General features: G+C 39.8%; 1 protein-coding gene across 2 annotated transcripts; it reads right to left on the bottom strand.

Moving 5' to 3' along the window:
• Positions 1 to 1,889: 1,889 nt before the first annotated feature.
• Positions 1,890 to 20,818, bottom strand: VPS4B (vacuolar protein sorting 4 homolog B; the record flags this gene model as incomplete). 2 transcript variants are annotated; one of them, XM_082280276.1, is made up of 11 exons in its annotated part: positions 1,890 to 4,089; positions 5,902 to 6,039; positions 8,706 to 8,925; positions 10,892 to 10,973; positions 11,144 to 11,292; positions 12,750 to 12,906; positions 13,151 to 13,270; positions 14,936 to 15,003; positions 16,277 to 16,427; positions 17,808 to 17,919; positions 20,661 to 20,818. In XM_082280276.1, the coding sequence occupies 11 exons, from the start codon at positions 20,685 to 20,687 to the stop codon at positions 3,988 to 3,990; spliced, it is 1,326 nt and encodes a 441-aa protein (XP_082136402.1). In that variant the 3' UTR covers positions 1,890 to 3,987. The 2 variants fall into 2 exon arrangements, with proteins under 2 accessions (XP_082136402.1, XP_082136401.1); XM_082280275.1 differs by lacking the exon at positions 20,661 to 20,818 and having other exon boundaries at positions 17,808 to 17,973.
• Between the last annotated feature and the right edge of the window lie 814 nt (positions 20,819 to 21,632).

The raw sequence follows: 21,632 nt of genomic DNA, 5'->3' as shown, positions 1-21,632 counted from the left end.
ACTTAGCTCCTGCTATGATGCAGATAGGACATTGTACTGTGTTTCCATGACTAGTGGTTGAGAAGTTCATCTAAACAAGCCCAAAAATGTCAAGTATTCCTGCAAAAGACTAGCAGATTGTACATGTGGCAGGTACCATGCACAGGTGGCACGGACAGATGGAAAACCAGCATCACCAAACTCGGAACTGACATAACAAAGCAAAGAAGTATCCTTGAGTATTTATTCATCAAGTTGGAGCCTCTCAGGTAGAAAGGCTGCAAAGGTGCGTAAACAGAAAATGCCACAAACCAGCAACCTAATCAAAAAGCTCCCATCAGAAGGGTGTGTGTGCATGCAGAGGTAGGGAGGGAGAGGAAGAATTGTAATTAGGTCACAGGGACCAAAAGATAAAAACAGGACAATCTTATCTAATACCTGGGCTGTCACTACACAAATGCCAGGACAGAGGATGAACGACCAATTAAAAGAGTCTTTATGCAGCTAATTAGGATGACAGAGGACTTGTGGAATAAAATCACTAGATTAGTATGTTAACAAAAAGCTGAAGAAAAATTGACGGGGTAAGCACTGAAGCTACGCCACAAGAGCTACCACAAAAGCTGCCTGCTCAAGAATAAAAGGAACAATGTTTGGTAAGAATTAATTATCTGCTGGAATAGCAGCACAATATGAAACAAACAGACCACTGAGTTCTTGCAATAGTTTACGTAAGTTACAGGAATGGCTTTAAGTCAACCATGATTACTAGGGTGAATCTGGTTAAGACCAAAAACATGTATGGAAGCCGATCTTGAAACAAGCTTGTCATTCTGGAGGAAGGAAAGAGTAAACAGCAAAATGAAGATGTTCCTGCACATTTCAACAAATTCAAAACTATTAAATAGCTTCCTGTCAAGATAATCCTCAGAAGAAAAACAAAAAAATGTGGAATATTCTTCTTAAGAACACTAAATAAACACCAAAAGTAGATCAAAATACATGACCAGAGAATATTCAGCAGCTTCTTTGCTTCAGTTGACAAAAAGAGCAAATTCTGGCAGGCAGGAATATGAAAAAAGCAGATTCCAGAGTATCTCCCCTCAACTACATTTGTTCTGCTCCACTAACTAGAACAAAAGCATATAAGTATATTCAAAGATGTATTTCAAGCAGACTTGAAAAACCAAACCAAATGAAAAATGTAAGGGATTTATGGAAAACTTAAAAGATTTGTATGTTTTTGTTATGGTAGACAATGGCAAAAAGGCAACACGTAAATCAAACAATTCTGGAACTTGATGTCAGTCAGGGAATGTAGGAAAAAATATAAGAAGGTAATTTACTGAGCTATTCTAACCCTGTAAGTATGTGCATCAAGAGATACACCACAAATGGTAGGAAATCCATAACAATGTCAGTGTGAGGAAACCATCTGTGAAGGACACGAGCACATACACAAGTGATTCAACTGAAAAATTATTTTACACACAGGAAAGAAAATGACATTTTTTCATATTGCAGTCAGAGTAAGCAGTAACACCAGAAGGTATGAAAAAAATTTGTAAGCTAACCAGCCAAAGATCAGACCTTGTTAAAAATGTACAACTTATTTGTCCAGTATTTACAAAGGTTTTGATTATTCAAAGCAAATACAGCCTTTCATGAATTCTTTCGAGTATTTTCAATTAACACTGAAAATTAAAAAGTGATTTTGCACACTCCCTCATTTGGCTATCATCTACTATGGATAACTCGGCCAAGAAGCTTGGTGATACATGTTAATTTGTTGTCATTTTACAAAGACATCAAACCAAAAAGTTGCCCTTGTAGCTGCAATTCTAAGCAGCAAAGTTTATTTGGAATATATTTCTAAAAACAACTTTCAACATCAAATATTAAAGGTTCTGTTACAGATGTCATCTGAGCAAGCAGCAAGATGTAAATTTAAAACATACAGTATATTTTTCTTTTTCATTAAAGACAAAAGATTACACAGTTAAGCATATGGAAGCCCACAGGACAAATCAGCTTACCACAAAAAGGAAAAAGAAAAAAACCCCAAACCTAAAAAAACCCCGTTCCTGAGAATTTTAAGATTGCAAGATTGCAATAAGGACTCTCATTTTTAAAAAGGTCAAGCGACAAACATTTCAGACAGTGGCTTCAAACCTCTGAACGACAGCCATGCTAGTATGTGGCTCACTTCTGAAGTGTTCACAAGAAAAAACTACAAATGAGATTTTGTTGCAATGAAGATTAAGTTTTAAGATAGTTGCCCGTACCTACACTGGAATTCCTGCCCTCACCCACTCCCTCTCCTGCCATCCCCCCAAAAGCTGACAGAAAGATTTGCAGCGCACTGATTCACATTTACACATTCTGATGTAAGACAAAGGTAAAGCTGTGTAACTGAAGGATCTTGGAAAAAATTTTTCATCACGTTAGTAAAAAAAGCTCAGCACCTTGCAGATCAAAGAATATTTAACTATTTTGCTTGGCTATTAAACACAGAAACAAAAGTCTAAGAAGATAACAAAGCAGTAAAAACTTGAACAAAACATTGAAGAAATACTCAAATAACATAACTGATGTTGTACTACAACATTTTACTTCATTTAAGTACAGAAAATGTCACCCATCCTATGATTTATAAAGTACACAAAATAAGTACATAAAAGAAACCAAACCCCATCAAAAGATGATCATATATGTCCATATATACATAGAACATACACACCTAAAATGTGCAAATTTCTTTTAATGCAAGTTAAACAAAACATTTGCAGGATAGAGTTGTACAATGATAATGGAAGATAGATTTCTACATATCCTAATGGTGTTTCCTATCTACAGCCAGTGCAAACTTACAAGGCACAAACTCAATGCTGATGCTGTAGTGTTGTAAGTTACATTCAGGCACATCTCCATTTGCAGTTCTGCAGGAAAAGAGCAATGGAAGTGCTACTTCTATACTAAACTGCCAGCCTTCTCTCACAGTTTAAGCAATAAATTGATGTAACCTATATGCTACAGTTACCAGTGGGATTCTGGGTTAATTTATCCCTGGAAAGGCTGTGGCTAAACATCTGTCCTAATCTCCTTACATGTGAAAGTATGCTATTTCCCAAAATACCTACCAGACATTCTCCAAAGACTACATATATCTTGCCAGCCTCAATGCGTGGGATCTTACCGGGTATTACTAATGCTTTTTTCTAACTTCAGTCAAAACTTCTGCAGGTAGTGAATCCAGATTTTAAAAACCAAAACAACAAATAAAACAAATCCAAACAACCCCCCCAGAACAGCCAGCAAAACACCTTCTGAGTTACTTGCATTTAACAAACTTCTGTTAAATTGCATAGTGACAGTGTGTACCAGCTAGTAAAGAGTTAAAAACAAAAGCTTGCTGTTTAAGGCAAAATTTTAACACAGCATAGCAGAAAAAAGCCAAATAACAGGTCCATAAATATTTAATCTAAGTACTGGCCCATGTAGTCTTATCCTCACAGTGTCTTCTTTCTTACTTTAACAGCAAACCCACACTTGCAGTATGCTTGATTAGAAAATTTTGTTGTGTTTTCCTAAATGAAATGAGAGCAATTAATATGTATGCTGATTGACTGATACTGAAAACACCTGACAAATACGTTCTCTCCCACCCCTTAAAAAGGTTTTTGACTTTACTGGGAGTTAAAAACTCACTGGTATCCAGGTCTAATATACTACCTAAAATAGAGCTAGTAATTTAAAGCTTTCTAGTATTTATTAGACATTACCACATCACTTTGCTGTCTCACCCTAAAATTGCATTTTTGTATTATTTTTCAATAGACATCTGAGGAAAACGATACAATATAAAAGCTTAAGGGTCTTTGCAAAGGTATCTTCTACTCCTTCTGCAAAGTTAGAAGGGAGTGATTTTATTGGCATTTATTTGAATTGCCATCAATAAAGACACAGGAATACTTTAAAAAGTTCTAATGCTTCACACGTATCTTTGGTTTAGCCTTCCTGACCAAAGTCTTCTGTAAACTTCTTTAACTTCTCCAGATCCTGTTCATTAACTGTTGGTTTTGTGCTACTGAGCGACATGAGCATATCGGCCTGTCAGAACAAAAACAAACAAGTGTTTTCAGAAACAAGTATAAGACCACTGCTACCAATTTTGCTGCCAGGATAAATATGCATTAAAAAAAAAACATTAAGAAGTTCCTATTTACACAAAACTTTAAGTAAGCCTGAACACTTCTGAGCAGAGGCAGCATTTTAACCCTTTGAAGACAGACAATGGCCAGTGAGTTTTCCAGTAACAAAACCACAACCTCAGGTTTAGGTTTAAGCCACTCATCCATTCAAGTTTTATTCATCCCTTTTTTGAAAAGAACTGAACTTCCTTTTTTTTTTGGTCAGTTACTATTTTCAACCTGTGATTAACTACAGCAGATTAAGTGGAAAATAATCAGATGTTCCCATGTACTCTTCACAGTCCAGCAATGTAGAACAGTAGTTTGTGATTCATCTCTAGCAAAGTTTTACTGCTCATGACTGATTATTTCTGTCTCTTCAATTCAGTCAATTTCCTAGATAAATATCTAGATATGACGAAAGGGAGTTTAGAAAATAATTCATAGGTCTATGAAGTTGAAAGCAGCAGTTAAAATACACTGGGAATAAAAAGGGGAAAGAAAATTCCTAAGAATTCCTAAAAAGAATCAATTCCTAGCCAAAGGCAACTGAAGAAAGTAGATGCCCAACACCTCATATTACTATAAAATTATGGGTAAATCCAAAAGTTAGTATAATGATTTTCTACATGTGGTATTTGTCTCATCAGACTAGAGGCACCCTGCTTAAAAAGAACTAAAGCCTTATCTTTTAGGGACCAGAACTGATTTTGGACACTGAAGCAGCTGCCTTTAGTATATCAGAGCCCAAGTACCATTAGAACCACACTAGGACTGCTGTCTTTAATTCCAGGAAAGATTAAAAATCCAATCAGACCATGCAGGGAGAAGTTTGAGGGCATGCCTGCACCTGCATAAATCCTTTGCTACTTCCTCAGTATGCAAATACACACAGGAAATTCTTTTCTGAAATACAGTGATGGTTCTGTTTACAAAGCAGTGCCTGTGATCCCCATGAAATGCATTGATTTCTTTCATTCCTTACAGGACTGTTTGCACACAGGAAACTACAGCAGCAGATTTGTTATGAAGTGCTTCCCACAAACTTTGTACTTAAATTCAAAATTTTCTTCTGCTGCTCTTGGGGAAAAATACAGAATGAGTGTCCAGCAATTATTTTTTTCTTAAGCAGTGAACTAAAATTGAAAACTGTCTTACATATTTTATTCCCTAGGCCAAAACAAGTATTTTAATATGAACAAAAAAAACCAGCAGAAAGAGCTGTTATCACCTATGATGAATTTTAACCAAAACTACCATTACATCCAAAATCTTCTTAGATTTTGGTTTTATACTTGCATCTATTTCATGGGCAATATTTACCTATAGCACATCCCTCCCCAATTTACAATGAATGTAATTTTCTGTTTCCCAGTATTTATGCCACAGTGATGAGAAGAAAGTGTATCATGGTGCAGGAACCCTAAAGGTTTTGAATGAATAAAAGCCAAGTGAAAGAACAGTGGAAGAGCCAGATACTGTCTGTGGATGAGAGGATGGCAGCTGCAGGCCAGCAGACAAGAATAAGAAATGCTTATCAGGGATAGACAGCTGTCTTTTTCATAAGCATGCCATACTGCAGTGCTGTATGTTGAGAATTTAAATGTTATCTGGTACGCCCAGCATTTCTGAAAACAAACATCTCATCCAATTGTCCTGAAAAGGACTCTTTACCTTAAAGCCTTTTCAGAGTTGTGCAAGGCAAGAAAGAAACGCTACAAAGAATACCTACCATGGAAACTTTAGGCTCCAGTAATTTATCACTTGGGACCTCCATCCATGTCATTTCTGTGGCTTCAGGATCACCTGGAGAGCAGGGGGTGAATAAATCTACTATTGTATTTGGATTAAGCAGTGATGGTCCTTTTACCTAAAAATAAGAAAACACTCAGTTTAGGGGAGTTATTATTTTAAAGACAGAAACCAGAAGCTGAACAGCACCCTAAGGAAAAACATTCCTTGATTTTATGCAGATGCCCTACCCAATTGGGAAGACATGTCCTGTGAAAGAGAAATTGTACAAGTGTACTGGTATTATTCACCTTGAAAACATGCAGATGTAGCCAGATACTTAAATTCACTTCAGGTCAAATCCCAGAAGCCACGTCCTCATAAGGGTGAGGATTTCTGTGGAAAATTGACATGCCAGGAAATCTGCTTGGAGAAGACCACCCTTCCTGGTCCCTGGTCACTTCAGCAGTTCATTCGTCACTAGTTAGCGGCTCTCTAAAAGCTTCCCAGAGCGTTTCGCTCTGACCTGCCGCGTTCCCAAGCTCCCGGCGCCTTTCCCGGCACCACCCGAGCAGCGCTCCATGGCACACAGCGCCACCTAGCGGGAGAACAAACCAGCCTTTCTTGCCCGCCCCAGGCAGACGGGCAGACCCCAAAAAGCCGCAGCGTGTCTGCTCCCTTCCCGCAGTACACTCCTCACTGCCCGGCACCGACTATTGCTTCCCCTCGCCGGTACCCGCAGCACCACACACCCACGGCAACTCGGATATATGCAGAGGTTGAAGGACAGTACACTAACTGGCTATGGACAGAAGAGGATTTGCTATTCCAAACTGCATTTAGAGCAAGATGCTGGAGAGCAGATTGTAATATTCAAAATGCACTCTGACAGGCCTGCATTATCAGTATGGCAAGGAAAAGTTTCCAGTTAATTACTGACAACTGAGGAAAGCTCTGCTGAACTGAAGCAAGTTGTCTGTTATAATGCAAATAATAACTCTAAGATTTTGCTTATAAAAACAAAATCACATCCAATTAAAGCATTAACAATACAAGTGGAATCAACTTGGCTCATGTCAGAGCCTTCAAAATATTGCAGTTGTGGGTTTTTTCCTTCCTTTTTTTTTTCCTGAGCAAAAATAAGTAAGATGCAAGAAGTCCTTTTGAAGTTGTTCTGCAAACTGTGACAACTGAGGTTATTTCATTGCTCCACGGCAAGCTGAAAACATGCCTCAGATCGTTCCAAATTTGAACAAGATGCTAAAAGCTAATAGCCCTTTAGCCAGAAATGTCCTTGTCACTTAAAGACAACAGATAAATAATTCAGACATCACGGCTTAAGGGAAGCAAGCATCTGAAAAACCCTTGATATATCAAAATAACTGCTTATTTATCAACAAATACAGTTTACATCAGATTGTTACTTTGAGCTGTCCCCAGAAGTTAAACTTACTGTCCTCTCATATTCTGGACCATACTGGATTTAAGTGTGTCTTTCTCTTTGAATCTTAGGCTGAGTGAGTTCACTTGAAGAAACTACATTGAAAAAAAAGAGCCTATCTTCAAAGTGAGTGTAGCTGCTTGGTTCAGGGCCCTTAACCCTTTTATGTCAGGTTGAGCTACTGGTAAAAAAACTGTAATTGTAACAGATGACAAAGAACTGCTGCCAACACAACATACATGGTACTCAACAGCTTAGGATCTAAAATTTTTCCTACCGCACCCGCTCTTTTGAAAAGCAACAAATTAAAGCTTCCTTTTACAGCAATTAGCACCTCTGCAGAATATCCTGATCCACCTTCACCCAAGACACATGAATTTCTGTAAAAATCAAACTTTGCACTAAAAATATTAACAAAAACTACCTTTAGTCTGGGTCTACTTTAAAATATGCTACACAGCAAAATAAAATTTTATTAAACTGATACACTTGTATCTATTTTAACCTCTCTTTATAACCATTGATATTACCATATCAGTATCTTTTATTTTTCATTTAAGAGTTCAATAGTTTACAGGGAACAATTAATTTAACTGAACAAGCATCTGTGCAAATTTTCCAGGGGAAAGACATTCCCAGATTTAATGGAGTTAGACTGGTGGTAAAGAGTGCCAATTGGTTCTTGTTCAGATAAAGTTTCTGAGATCCAAATATTGTTAAGAAATGTTTAAGTCAGTACATAGCATGTAGAGGTAACTGGGAGATAAGCCAAACAATATAAATAGGCTCTTTGGTGTGCACCTATATAAAAGTAAAGTGGTTTTTACATTGCAGCAGTGTAAATGAAACACAGACTTCGCTCAGTTTTGTTGCATCTTCACTATTGTCACAAGTAACACCGACTCAATGTTTCTACCAGGACTCTACAAGAACCTTAATTTTTTCAGTTTTAAAAATATGCCAAATAAACAGAATGTGCTTAAGCATAATCCATCTGTTCTCAAGTGGATGAGGGATACATTTATTTTTTTTTTCCAACATGTTAAGAACCACTTAAATTGAAACAGAAAAAGAGCACTTCTGTAACATTGCCATTTCAGTCAAACTGCAAACTGAATGCTTTTAACACGCTCTAGAGACATTAAGAGTCAGAGTATGAATATTCAGAAATCAGGTCCACCAGACTTACAGCAGGACCTAGGGGCCTATGGGGAAAGGAAGAACAGTTCTCTCCAGTCAATAAAAGGGACATTCATAAGCATGCAGTATTACCTCAAACCAAATTCAGTTTATTTGCAAGGAATTTTCAAATTAAGACTGTTCTTATAGATGAAATAACTTGAAAAAATGTAATTCCTACTTACTTTTTTAAAGTGAGTTGCTGATTGCACTTTTCTAACAGGCTGCATCAGTGCATCACGGACAATGATGCTTATATCTGCGCCAGAATAGCGCTCAGTTTTCTTCCCAAGCTCTCGAAAATCTGATTCTTTTAGGTCATTTGGAGTTGACCCAAGGTGAAGCTTGAACATTGCAGCCCGGGCATGGTCTTCAGGTAAAGAAATATAAATACGCTTCTCAAACCTGGTTTAAAAAACAAAAAACCAAAGTGTTCCCAAGATGCCAGCTCATGCAGGTGCACACTGGAAAGAGCTCATGCAAATGAGTATATAGTTTGATCCTAACAGTATTAGAAAGAAGCAGTTTCAGTATAACAAACCTTTAAAAAAAAAAAACTGAGGCAAATATTCGGCAACCTATTCTCATAAATAATACTTCAGTTAGCATAAGCTAACATCCAGAATATAGCAACTGCTTCCTTTACATTACAAAACCCTTCTCCTCAGATGTTTTTCCAGCAGAGTCTGAGTCTAAAAAGAAAAAACTGAGAGGAAGGAATCTTTAAGTCTTGAAGTGTATTTGAACAGATTTCACACTCAAAGAAAGAACTGATAACAAGTTTATGCAACAACTTTCCACGGTCTCCAACTAAATTAAGAAAACACCATAGATGGAAGTAAATTTGAAGTAATTCTCAAGAAAACATTGGTAACTGCAGTTCCTCCTTTGAAGCTGCATCTGTTCTCAGAGTGGAGATTACCTCCCACACACAAAGCAAGAGCAACTCCAAATTCTGCTGAACACAATTAACCTGATAGACATGACAAAGTGGCCCAAATCCATGAAAAATTAATTTTATTACAGCCATTGTTGTACAAAGTTCCTTTAAGTCTTGTGGACAAGAGCTAGGGAATTTCTCTTTCATGTTGCCGAGAACGAGAAAATGGTTTGGGTTGAGAGTGACCTTGAAGATCATCCAGTTCCAACCTCCCTGCCACAGGCAGGGACACCTTCCCCTAGACCAGCTTACTCAAAGCCCCATCCAACCTGGCCTTGAACACTTCCAATGATGGGACATCCACAACTTCTCTGGGCAACCTAAACCCATCTCCTTCCAGTTTGAACAACTGCCCCTTGTCCTGGCATTACAAGCCTGGGAAAAAAAACCAAGGAACATCTCTCCATCTTTCTACTAAGCTCCCTTTGTAGATTGAAAGGCCACAATAAGGTCTCTCTGGATCCTTCTCTTCTCCAGGATGAAGAGCCCCTACTCTTATAGCCTGCCTTCAGAGGAAAGATATTCTGATCACTCTCATGGCCCCCTTTTGGACCCACTCCATCAGGTCCATGTTTGTCTTTTACTGTGGATCCCAACCAAAGCTGGAAATTCAAAGATGGAATTTCAAGAGTGACTTGAAATTTTCAGCAACACCTTCACCTCTATATCTGGCTCATACAACACTAGAGTCATACAGATGGGAAGTGACATCTGGAGGTCACCTGGTCCAACCCCAAATCAAATTGAAGTATGGTCAGTTTCAATTAAGTTTATAAATAAAAAACACTGTCAGTCACAAAAAACCAATGATTCTTTAGCCTACAAAATGGCCATTATCCAAGCTGTGTCCTCATCACAACATAATCCTATTTGTCACATAACTGTATGTGTCCTCTGCTTGCTCTGCAGCTCAGAGAAAGATCCAACTAATCAGGTACAGGCAGTCCTGTATCTGCAAAAGTCCTTTATCTGCAAAACAGTGGGTAAAAATCACAAGTTACCCCTGACCAGGAGAAAAACATGGTGTTTCTGTGTAAGGTTACATTTCCACGAAAGAACTCAAGCTACTCACCAGTTTGTTTGCAGCTGAAAAGAAAAGCTCTACCCCCTCTTGTCCTTCTGAGGTGTGTATTTTCTAACTTGTCCCCCAAGTCCACCAGAAAACTAGCAAGCAAGCACAAAACTCTGTTTCTTCAAGCATAATCATCTAGCCAAGAAATCAGATAAACTACAGGGCCAATATAAGAGTGAAAAACCTACCTCTCTAAAGGGGCAAGGGGCTATTAGTTGGGCTAAGTGCACCTCATGGAATTGAGTCACAGAACATTAACCATGTCTGCAAATATGAGCTGGATGAACACCTCGAGTACTCTCTGGCTGAAGGCTCACACCAGTTGAGAATTTCACACCATGAAAAAAATGCCATCATACCTTCTCCTGATAGCAGAATCCAAAACCCAGGGTATGTTTGTTGCTCCTAAGACCAAGATTCCTTCATTGTCAACACCAACCCCTATATCATGGCAGAAATAATTTCCTTGTTTAGATGATGAACAGAGACTGTTTTAAAAAATCATCAAAATTTAGTGGGGTGGAATGTATTTTTAGTGTTCTCCTACAAGCTACACTTAAAAATACAGATCTTAATTTCTCTGTCTGATTCTGAAAACCAAATAAACTTACCTTGCATCTGGACTAGAAATTCTGTTTTTATCCGTCTAGCAGCCTCACTTTCATTTTCACTTCTTGACCCGCACAGGGAATCTATCTCATCAATGAAGATGATAGAAGGTTTGTTTTCTCTGGCAAGCTGGAACAAGTTTTTCACTAATCTTAAAGAAGGAAACAGCTTTAGCTATATTAATAATTACAACAGCAGAAACACATAACTTGAGATTGTGATACAGTCATTTCCTTTAGAGAAAGAAAGAAAAAAGGTGCATTAACATAAAGCTACTCAAAGACACAACATTCTTCCAGCTCCAAGACTCAGAATTATACTGAATGAGAGAGCCTAGCATGATGAGAAAAAAATTAAGAGTGCTCCAGGCATGACTTTGCAAGATAAAGCCCTTTTTCAGTTTACACTTCTACATGACAGCCTGGACTATACAAAACCACCACTCTAGAAAGCCCTTTTCTTCTGAATCTTTCTCTTAACATTTCTAACTTAAATTAATTCTAGAGATTTTGTAAGATGTAACATGTATCTTTACTTTACACAACTTTATTTACTAAATAATTTTTATATGACAAGAAGCATTGGTTTGCAAAACAAACAAAACAACCTAAAACAAACCCCAGAATACTTCTAGCCATCTCTCATGAACACATTTTACTAGGTTAAAAAAAATATGACTATGCTGGGAAATTCTTCATATTACAGCACTAAATCTCAGGCAATAATCTCAAATAAAGTCAAACATAAAATCTAATGCCAAGCCAGTTCTGTATTCCTTCCTTTTGCAATAGAAAAGAAGCAGTTAAAGGTTTCCAGCTTTCTGGGGAAAAAAATAACTCAGTTCAAACACTTTATCTAACAGCCTTTCTTCCCCATTCTATCAACTTTAAATAGTGTTGCTCAGTTGTCCCACACTTCAAACTATTAAAGCATGGTTGTGACAAGTATGCTTATCAGTATATGAAAATCCTTTCCCCTATAGAACCAGAGCTTTTGATTAATTCAAGAAATCTCTTTTGGAAGACTAAATGGACAAATTCCTGGACTTCTAGACTGCAACCAACACGTCACTCCTGGTCTTCTGGTTTCCTGGTCTTCTTCACATATCACATAGTGACAAATGAAGACTTAGCATAGGGACCCACAAAATTTCCTTTCATGGCTGCTTCTGTCCTTCAACCTATCTTTGCAAGTCTCTTACTTCTTTCAGATTTTGTTTGAAATTGGGATGAAGTAAAAGCCCACCTCTGTATGGACAAAGAAATGCCACATAGCTGCTGGGGAGATGCCAAGAAGCAATTAACTCAGCACTTCAGACTGATACAGTGTACAATCACAGCTGAATTCAGAAGGGAAATGAGCTCTGTGGTGCTCCCAAAATCTTTCTGAGCAGGTTTAAAAACTATCTTGAGCACACAAGAGAGTTTCTCAAAATGCAGCACATAATGGTATCTTTATATGGCACTGCAGCATGAAGCACAGAAAGACCTGTAGTTTGTTTTTTAAAAGACAGGACTATTCCCTCAAATTCTTTACAGCAACTTATCTCACTCTGTATTACTTTCTTATTCACAATGTTTTCCTGGACCTCTGGCAACTCCAACTTACTTTTCACTTTCACCTAACCACTTTGAGACAAGGTCAGATGAAGATACTGAGAAGAAGGTAGAGTTGTTTGCTTCTGTTGCCACAGCTTTTGCTAAATAAGACTTTCCTGTTCCTGGTGGTCCAAATAGAAGAATTCCTCTCCAGGGTGTTCTCTTGCCTGAAAGAGAGAAACCAGCAGTTTTCAAAATAGTGTAGAACAACTGAACCTATTTTTTGATTATGCTCCCCTAAGGTGCTCGTTCGGAGGTTTTCCGCATCTACCCATGAAACTTCTGTCAGATGGATCCCAATCTCTTTGTTAAGAGCTCGGCTTGAGTTTGTGATACATGGACACAACACACTTCACAGGCCCCAGTGTCAGTCCTGACTGGCCAATGGTAAATAAATGCTGTAATCCTGACCTGTAAACAGGTGTGGAAATTTAATGGGCAGGATTACTGCTTCTTTAAGTGCTTCTTTGGCACCTTCAAGGCCAGCAACATCACTCCATTTGACATTTGGTCGCTCCATAACAATTGCTCCTGTAAGAAAAGATTGTCTAAGTTAGTGATGTACATATCTTTCCACAGTGACAACAAATTCCATTTGGTGAAAAAAAAGAAAAAAAAAAATCTATTCCCATGTCTATCATGAATAAAAACAAGGCATTTCTAAGATGATAGAAACACTGAACTCCGTTAGTCAAATGGATATTATTTTCACAGAAATCTGTCACACTGATATACCACAATAAATCTTGGATAACCAGAATATTCTTGAGTTAGTAGAAGTCCTGGCACCATCTCTTCACTAAATCATCACTGCACTTCCCAAAAACCTAAAAATTTCATTTTAAACAATGAGCTAGCTGCACTAACTCAGGATTTTTAAAGATTTTCCAGCAGATGAAGTAACTTGTTGGGTATCTCCAGATGTGCAGCAAACAAACGGATCATCTAACGGGAAAGAGGTGTGACAGGTAGGGCCGAAAGCATCAGAAAGGTTATATGGATCCTCCTTAGCTGCAGAAGTATTTTCTTAGTCAAGGCACATTCTCTCAAAGTTTAGCACGAAGTCTCATCTCCCTCAATCAATGAGTTCAGCCAGCTGAGCTGCAATTGAGCCTTCGCTTCAGATTGGTTAGTCTGACATGCTAAAAATTTAGTCTCAACTACTTGTAGATTTGGAAGCTTGGAACTCAGCTAGTAATTGAGTATTAGATCTTGTAATCCTAGCCACTACTTCTGCTATCTGAGATCAGATTAATGTGGGAAGAAACAAAGTCTTTATAGTGAGAGACAGGATAGGAGTTCAATATTCATCAATTTTCTGCCAGTTTTAAAAACCAGGACACTGTCCCTTATAACTGTGCACAGGATTAAATAAATGTGCAGAGAAGTAGAAAAAGCACAGTACAGTTTCCAATTGAGATATGACAGCTCCTGAAATTACACAGGTACAAGATCTCGTAAATGCATTTGATCTTTGTTACAGTCAAAAACAGGAGAACTATGAGGTTTCTTCAGATCCATAAGCACCTTCTGGTAGCGAAGTTCTGAACAGTTCTTCATTATTAAAGGGAAATAAATATCTAAAAAGCCTCCTTTTTACTGCACACACAACTGCTGGTAGATGCTACATGTTGCTTCACTGACTGTGTTCTGTATTTGAATTCAAAAACCCAAACTATGCTACTGAACTGGGAGAGCATTATCACTGCATATGAGAAAATGCTACCTGTTACTATAAATGGGCAAGAATCCATGTTTTTCACTTGTAAATTTGAATACAAGTCTTTTTTGTGAAAACAGTCCTGCTTACACTAAGTACTCGTATCATCATTTCCTTAGCCTCTAGGCAACACACTAGTGCACAGCGCACTTCAGAGTAAAAACTACTCATTCAGTTTAGCTAATAGCTACCTGGGATTTTGCAACTTCTGTTGGAAAATGCTAGCTTGATAGGTGATACAATTTTAACATGAAGCACAGGGCGCAGGAGATACATTTCAATATGGTCACTGTGTAAGTTCATGGCACACAAGTCCATTTACTTCCATAAAGACTATGCTTTTGCATTGTAAAGATTACATACTAGTTGAGCCACTTACAAACATTAAGTTAATCCATAAAATTTAGATGGCAAAAATATAGGAACTTGCTTGACTGAAGTCACCACTATTTAAAGAAAAGGATGCTTCAAATTACCTTGAAGTTGATTCTGTAGCTTCTTTTTTTCGGGGTCCTCTGATTCCCCTTCCCCATCACTGTCATTCCTGATTTGGAGACAAAATGTTGAAATACAGTAAGGGAGACTGCTGTCTTACGATAAAAATCAGAATGCAAAAAGCAGAAAACCCACCAGGCTGAGGAATCAAAGAAACATTGAGATGCTTTCAGACCTCTACAGGTTTACATGATTGTAGAAAAGCAGAAGTACAATTTTCTATGATTTTGTTCCAACTCACCCTCCTTTGCAATTTCAACTTCCTCTTATGGGTCTGAGACCTATTAGCACTTCTACGTGCTTTGAGCTAGACTTTAGGAAACACAGCCCTTATATCCAGCAACACAGAGGTGCTAGAATGGTTTGTTTGTAGACACTGGCACTTGTCCTCTATCTGGACTTGCAAAAGGACTTGGCCAATTCCATCTAGTACTATGAAACTCTCGTCTTACCAGAGCAAAGAAAGCTGGAAGTTAAAGAAGGAAGAGAGACTAGACAGTGAACAACTGGAGTGGAGGTCATAAAAATACACGTAGCCTGGGTGGTATTACCATTTTCTTCCGTTATAAATAAGCAGAACATGGTACATGTCAAAAAATAAAACTGATGAGATGAGCAAACAATGAAAAAGACTGAAAATCAGGTAAAGTTTTAAAAGACAACTGAGCAACTTTAGCTATTCAGGACTCCTAAAAAGGGCAGTCCCACCAGGAGGTGTCACCCTGAATCCTTCCTCCCTCCTATCCCTATAAAAGTAGCAAATGCAAAAGAGGCTGGGCTCGTTTGGGTGGCTCTACTTGTTCAACTTTCTGATATGCAAAGTGAGAAACAAATCTAAGAGAAGGGAAGCAGCGGAGAGACCAGGCAGCAGCAATACATTAGAGGGATTCAGTCCACCGTACAGAACTTTATCCTACATAGGGCTTTTCATCTCTTATCAAGTGTGAGACAGATCAAACTCAGTAACCCCAGCAGTCATCAGTCTGAAATTATTTTCTAGTTAGTAGGTATTTAAACACAGAAAAACTTTAAAGGTCATCAGGCTCATTGCCATTAAATCCAATAATCACTGGATTCAGCTGTTAGTCTGAAGCAGCTTTCATTCTTCAGTGAATTTCCTTTGCAAATGTTCACATCTTAGTAAACAAGCACAGAAATGCTTTGATGGTAATTCATGTTATTTTTATTAACCCACTGTATTTCAGAATTAGAAGTCATGTGAAGCATTTCAGAAACATAAGTTAAAATGATCTTTGAATAGTTGAAGTTTAGAATAAGCTGAGTTCAGGAAGTATTTTGCTTTACCTTCTCCAAAAACATACCCTTTTCCTTCAGCAGGACCAGACTCTTTAACTGGTTTTGGTGCAGTTTTTTCTCTCTTTTTCAGATATTCTTTCAGCTTTTCTGCTCTGTCCAAGTATTCTGTACATTTTGCTCTAATGCTTCGTTTTGCTTTATCACCCTGTGCTTCATCTAAGAGTTTGAAGAGAAACAATTTGTTAACAGCAAAACACATGTGCATCAATGAAAAAACAAGACTAAAAATCTGTCTTCTTTATCTCTTATCAATATACCTCTCTCAGGGCTCACCACATAACCAAACATCTCAACTACTCATTTTTCCACTATACCTTGGAAAGAACTGACCAAAAGGATGTCATCGTGTAACAGTGATCAAATATTCACCTGAACATTGCCTTGGCTTAAAATTTGACTCTAGAGGATTAAGGACAACCGCATTGGAAGCTTTTCTGTCAGCCTTTTAAGCTGCTAGACATTGCCTTAATAACTGCTCTGCTAAAATAGCTAATCTAGAAGCTGCTTGCGCTAGGCAATTTTTTATTTAGAAGCATACTTGATTCTTCCATAGGCCGTTAATTTTAAAAGATAAAGAAACATTACATAAAACATTTGAAAGAACTAGGTGTGTTTCAACAGCCACACTGTTCTCATAATCACTATTATAGTATTTCAAATCAACAGTCAAAATTTAACATGTCAGGTTTATGTGCTAAGTTTCCAAAAGTACATCAGTATTGTTAAAAGCACAGAAAGTGATATTCTGTAAGATTTAAATGGACAGGAAGTGATAAACACAGATTATCCTAATAATAAAGGACCGTAGAGAAAACAGTATTTTTTTCAAATCATGAAGATCTGTAAGTATACTTTTGTCAGGCAAGCAACCCAGCCCACTTACGTAAGGGCTGTACCTACATTAAGAAAGCCCACTCCTTGCATACAAACACTGAGTGTGACACAAAAGGTACATAGAACTGTGAAAAGGCATAAAATAATGAGAATATGGAAACCGAAGAAAAATTGTTACATAGAAGTCCATCTCATACATTTTCTTGGCCAAGATAAACAGCAAGACTATGACATTAAGGAGCAAAAAATGCCAGCAGAGAGGCTGTAGAAGGGCAAGCAGCATGAATTAAAGGAGCAAAAAACACTCTGCAGATACAGCAAAGACTTAATGTGTAACATGGTTTTCAGCACAACAGAAATACAGGGATCCCTGTACTTATTGTCGTATTTCCTCGTGCAGTGGCCAGCTTGAAACACTGCTACAAAAGTCCAGAGGAGAGACAGCAAACATCTGCCTCCTGTCTTAAAAAAACCTAAAACAAAACACAAGTAAAAAATAATCTGATTTCTTAAAAGAATGGAGCAAGCACACAACACAGTAAAGGCAAAAGCTGCAAAATATATGACCTCAGTCAAACTACAATTAGCAAGTATCATCTGTTGATGAGAGCAGAAATTTAAATACTGATGTCAACATAAGAGAATACTCTTGAGCAATCTGACGACGAAACTCTACGTAATCATCCAATACATCCCACTTACATTTAACAACGTGGAGAAAATACTGCACAGCATGTTGGTACAAGCGGAAGGCTTCCTCATAGTTTCCTGCTTTATCTTCTTGTGCTGCCTTGGTAGCAAGGTCTATTGCTTTCTGTAACACAAACAAATGATTAATTGCTGTGTATTTTCCATGATCAGAGACCATTTAAGCTGTTACAGTTCTTTGATGGCCAGTTTTTCTGCTCTTCAGCATTTAACCCCCCCCCCCCAAAGTTGGGGGCAATTGATTATCCTAGGTGGGTTTGTACAAGACACAGTATTTCCTTTTATGAACAGCAGGATTTACAAACTGCTGAAATTGACTAGCACACAAAAAATGCAAGTGAGAAGAACCAGTTTCTGTGTACTAAGCTGGAACTAATACTGTTTTGTCTATGCAGTTTTTCTTACCAATATCTTGCATTTATTATGGCAGGATCTGGAAAGTCATTATAAGGCTTGGGTTTTTTTTTATCACAGACCTAGACACTTTGAACTATGGTACAGATGTCCTGTTTAAGGCATGGTTTAGTGATACACTTGATAGTGGCTGGGTTAATGGTTGGATTCAATCTTATCCAACCTAAACAATTCTATGATTCTATGACTGGTGACATCAGTAAACCTTGTAAACAGCAAAGTCAATACAGGAAGTACTTGACTACAACCACTGAAACTAGCACTATCACTCTTCAAACATTATGCTTGGAGACATCTTCAAAGACCAATTGCTTGGCTTCTCTAGAAGGATTTAGGTTCTTGATACCCTAGTGAGAAACTCTAATTATCACTCCAGTGGGAGAGGAGAACCCCCCCTCCCCCCTGCAAATAGAGACCAACCATACCCAAATCTCGAGCATCAAAAAGTTCTATGAGAAGCTATGAATGGATTTTTAATTTATTTGTTCAGCTAGTTTCAAACAAATCTGACTGTGGTCTAAGCCACTGCATTGCACACACTGCCCTGTGGATTTATTGGTATCACAGCTATTCCGTTGCTCTGAAGTGCTTATTACTTTTTATTACACTTTCCTCCTTGGAATGCCCATACTACTTCAAGACAATTAAAACTGTCATTTTGACCACTGGTTCATGCAAGTTAGAAAATCAGCCACAGTTAACCAACACCAACTAAATATTCTGTAGTCCCCCACCTATTTTTTTCCCATGTGGTTCCTTTTCCTAAGCATTGTTAGTATGCTCAAGATGATTGTGTAATGTCAGGGAGCAGGGTTGAGAGCTTGAACTGCAGCAAGGAGTTTCCCTTAGGCATTCCAGTACAGATACTTTTGCCACTATCTAGACACTGTGTGCTGTGTTTCAGGCAGAACAAAGCAAGTAAACAATAGCCATGAAAGAAACAGCAAAATATTGCATTCTACTGCTTTGTGTTGCTGCCTTGGAAGCAAAGATCATCTCAACAGATATACCTGAAATCAAAGGTATTTAAAAACAATGAACCAATTAAACAGACTCTATGTCTCTGTTGTGGCAGGTGTTGGAGCAAGCATCTGTTTCTTTGGAACAGAACCGAAGTCTTTCCTTTTTGGAGAGGCCAGGAGCTGATAAGCAGTTTCCCAGGTGTGAATTGACAGCTGCCTCCTTGCCACCCATTTTATGCTGACTCCCTTACACACCTCTGTGAACCATTCAAATCTAGCAACAGAGCAAAAATTAACCCCCCAAAAAGTTATTTTCATATTAAAGTTCTTAAGTCCTGTCAGTGACTTTAATTACCATGGGGCAGCCCAATAATTCCTGGATCCAGTACAACAAAGACAGCGATACATGTGACATTAATCCCAAAGAATAAATGGCACAGATCACGTGCTGAAACAGAACTGTTTTCTCACAGTTTTAGCAGGTGATCTTTGCCTGTTCCTCTGAAATAGGCGAAAGTCTGCATCACGTATGTCCTGTTTTTGCTCTATTCTCTTTTTGTTAACAGCCAAAGACTATTACCTGGCTATTAGATTGTCAGCTCTAATACTTCATTACATCGGCTGCCTCTTAGCCTGTTACTGTGAAGAACATCACTGCTATCAAACAGAAAATCATTATTAGAAAGTTGTAAGAACTAGGGCCTAGATGACCAGCTCTAACTATCCCTGAGGCACAAACTATGTTTTATCAGGCCATGGGTTTATAGTTTGTTGAACATCACCCAAGGAAAGAATGTCAGCTTAAAGAGGTGTCATTCTTCTCCTGCTTATTATAGACCCTGTAACATCTCTAGCTTTGCCAACGCAAACATCACACTGCCAGCGTAAACACTGCATACAGAAATGACCGTGGTTCAAACAGCCGAAGAGAAAACAGGACTGTTTGGAACGCACTTATTTCACTTCGGGACCTGTTTTGCTGGCCAGCCGCAGAACCGATTACGCAGCCCCACCGAGGGTTAAAACAAGCGGAACAGCAGAGCAGGCAAGGGCTTCCTACAGCCACCAGCAGCTTACAGGCAACACAAGCCAAACCACGCGTTCAGACCACAAGAGGCAACAGCGCTTCCCGGGCGGACACCAGGCCCCGCTGCCCGCGTCCCGCAGGCTGGAGCCCCCAGGGACCCCCTTCCCAGGGACCCCCTTCCCAGGGTTTCAGCGCCCGGCGCGGTGAGGGCTAACCCTGAGGGCTCTGCCACCCCAAGCCGTGCCCCCACGCCCCTTGGCTGCGGCTGCCGCGGCGCTCCCGGCGGCGCCCCCGGCCCGCTGAGCAGGAGGCGTCCCTGTTCCCCGGCTCCGCCCGCAGCCCCGGCCCGGGACACCCCCGGCCGCGCTCCTTCCTGGCACCGCCCCCCGCCCGCCGCCGCTTGCCGGGTCCGCCCCGCCCCGGGCAGGCCCGGCGTCCCTCTACCTGCAGGTTGCCGGTGTTGGCCGCCATGGCGGCGCGGCGGGGGGGAGGGAGCGGGAGGAGAGCGGCGCGGGGAGCGGGCCCGGCTGCCGGTGGCGCAGCGCCCCTGCCCCGTCGCCCGCAGAACCGAAACCGCGGCCTCCGCGCCGCTTCCGCAGCGAGCGCCCAGCGCCGCTTCCGCCTCCGCTTCCGGGCACGCCCCGAGCGCCCGGCCCGCCCCCGGCCGCGGGTGCTCCCCGGGCCAGCGCTCGCCGATAGGGCGTTTGGGCTTGGGAGGGATCCTGGAGATCGCTCAGTCCAACCCCACTGCCAAGGCAGCGTCACCTGGAGCAGGTGACACAGGAACGCATCCAGGTTCGGTTTGGAATCTCTCCAGAGGAGATTCCACGACCTCCCTGGGCAGCCTGTCCCAGTGCTCTGCCACCCTCAACGTAAAGAAGTTCTTCCTCATGTTGAGGTGGGACTACTTGGGTTTTGGTTTAGAGCTGCTGCTCTCCATCCTGTCGCGGGGCACGACCAAAAAGAGTCTGGCACCATCCTCTTGGCACCCGCCTTGGAGATATTTATATGCATTAAATAAGATCCTCTCTCAGTCCTCTCTTGTCCAGACTAAACAGGCCCAAACCTGTTTAATCAATTCTGACGCAGTCATGAGCAAGTGTCACTCACCTATGGGTTAGTAATGAAGATCAGGTGACGTGCGATGCTCACAGAGTGGGGAGGAGGAAGTGACTCAACACACAACCGATTACAAACCAGTTCTGGAAAGCCAACTTGCTGTATGCGTGTGGGGATGTCTGCTAAATAAGTGCCGTATCTTCCCCTCTGGTACTTTAATTCCTTTATGGCAAAAAAAGAAGTATCTGGGAAAATTAACTATAATAAACCCCATTCTTCCAAGTACCCCCAAGTTACTACAGTGCGGGTTTGACTTAATAATTCCAGTGTAATATTCTTGATTTTATTTTGTAATAA

Source organism: Coloeus monedula, assembly GCF_965178545.1.
Source record: "Coloeus monedula genome assembly, chromosome: 1".
Taxonomy (NCBI): Eukaryota; Metazoa; Chordata; class Aves; order Passeriformes; family Corvidae; genus Coloeus; species Coloeus monedula.
The sequence above is the reverse complement of the archived record's forward strand: the minus strand, read 5'-3'. Positions and strand labels throughout refer to the sequence as shown.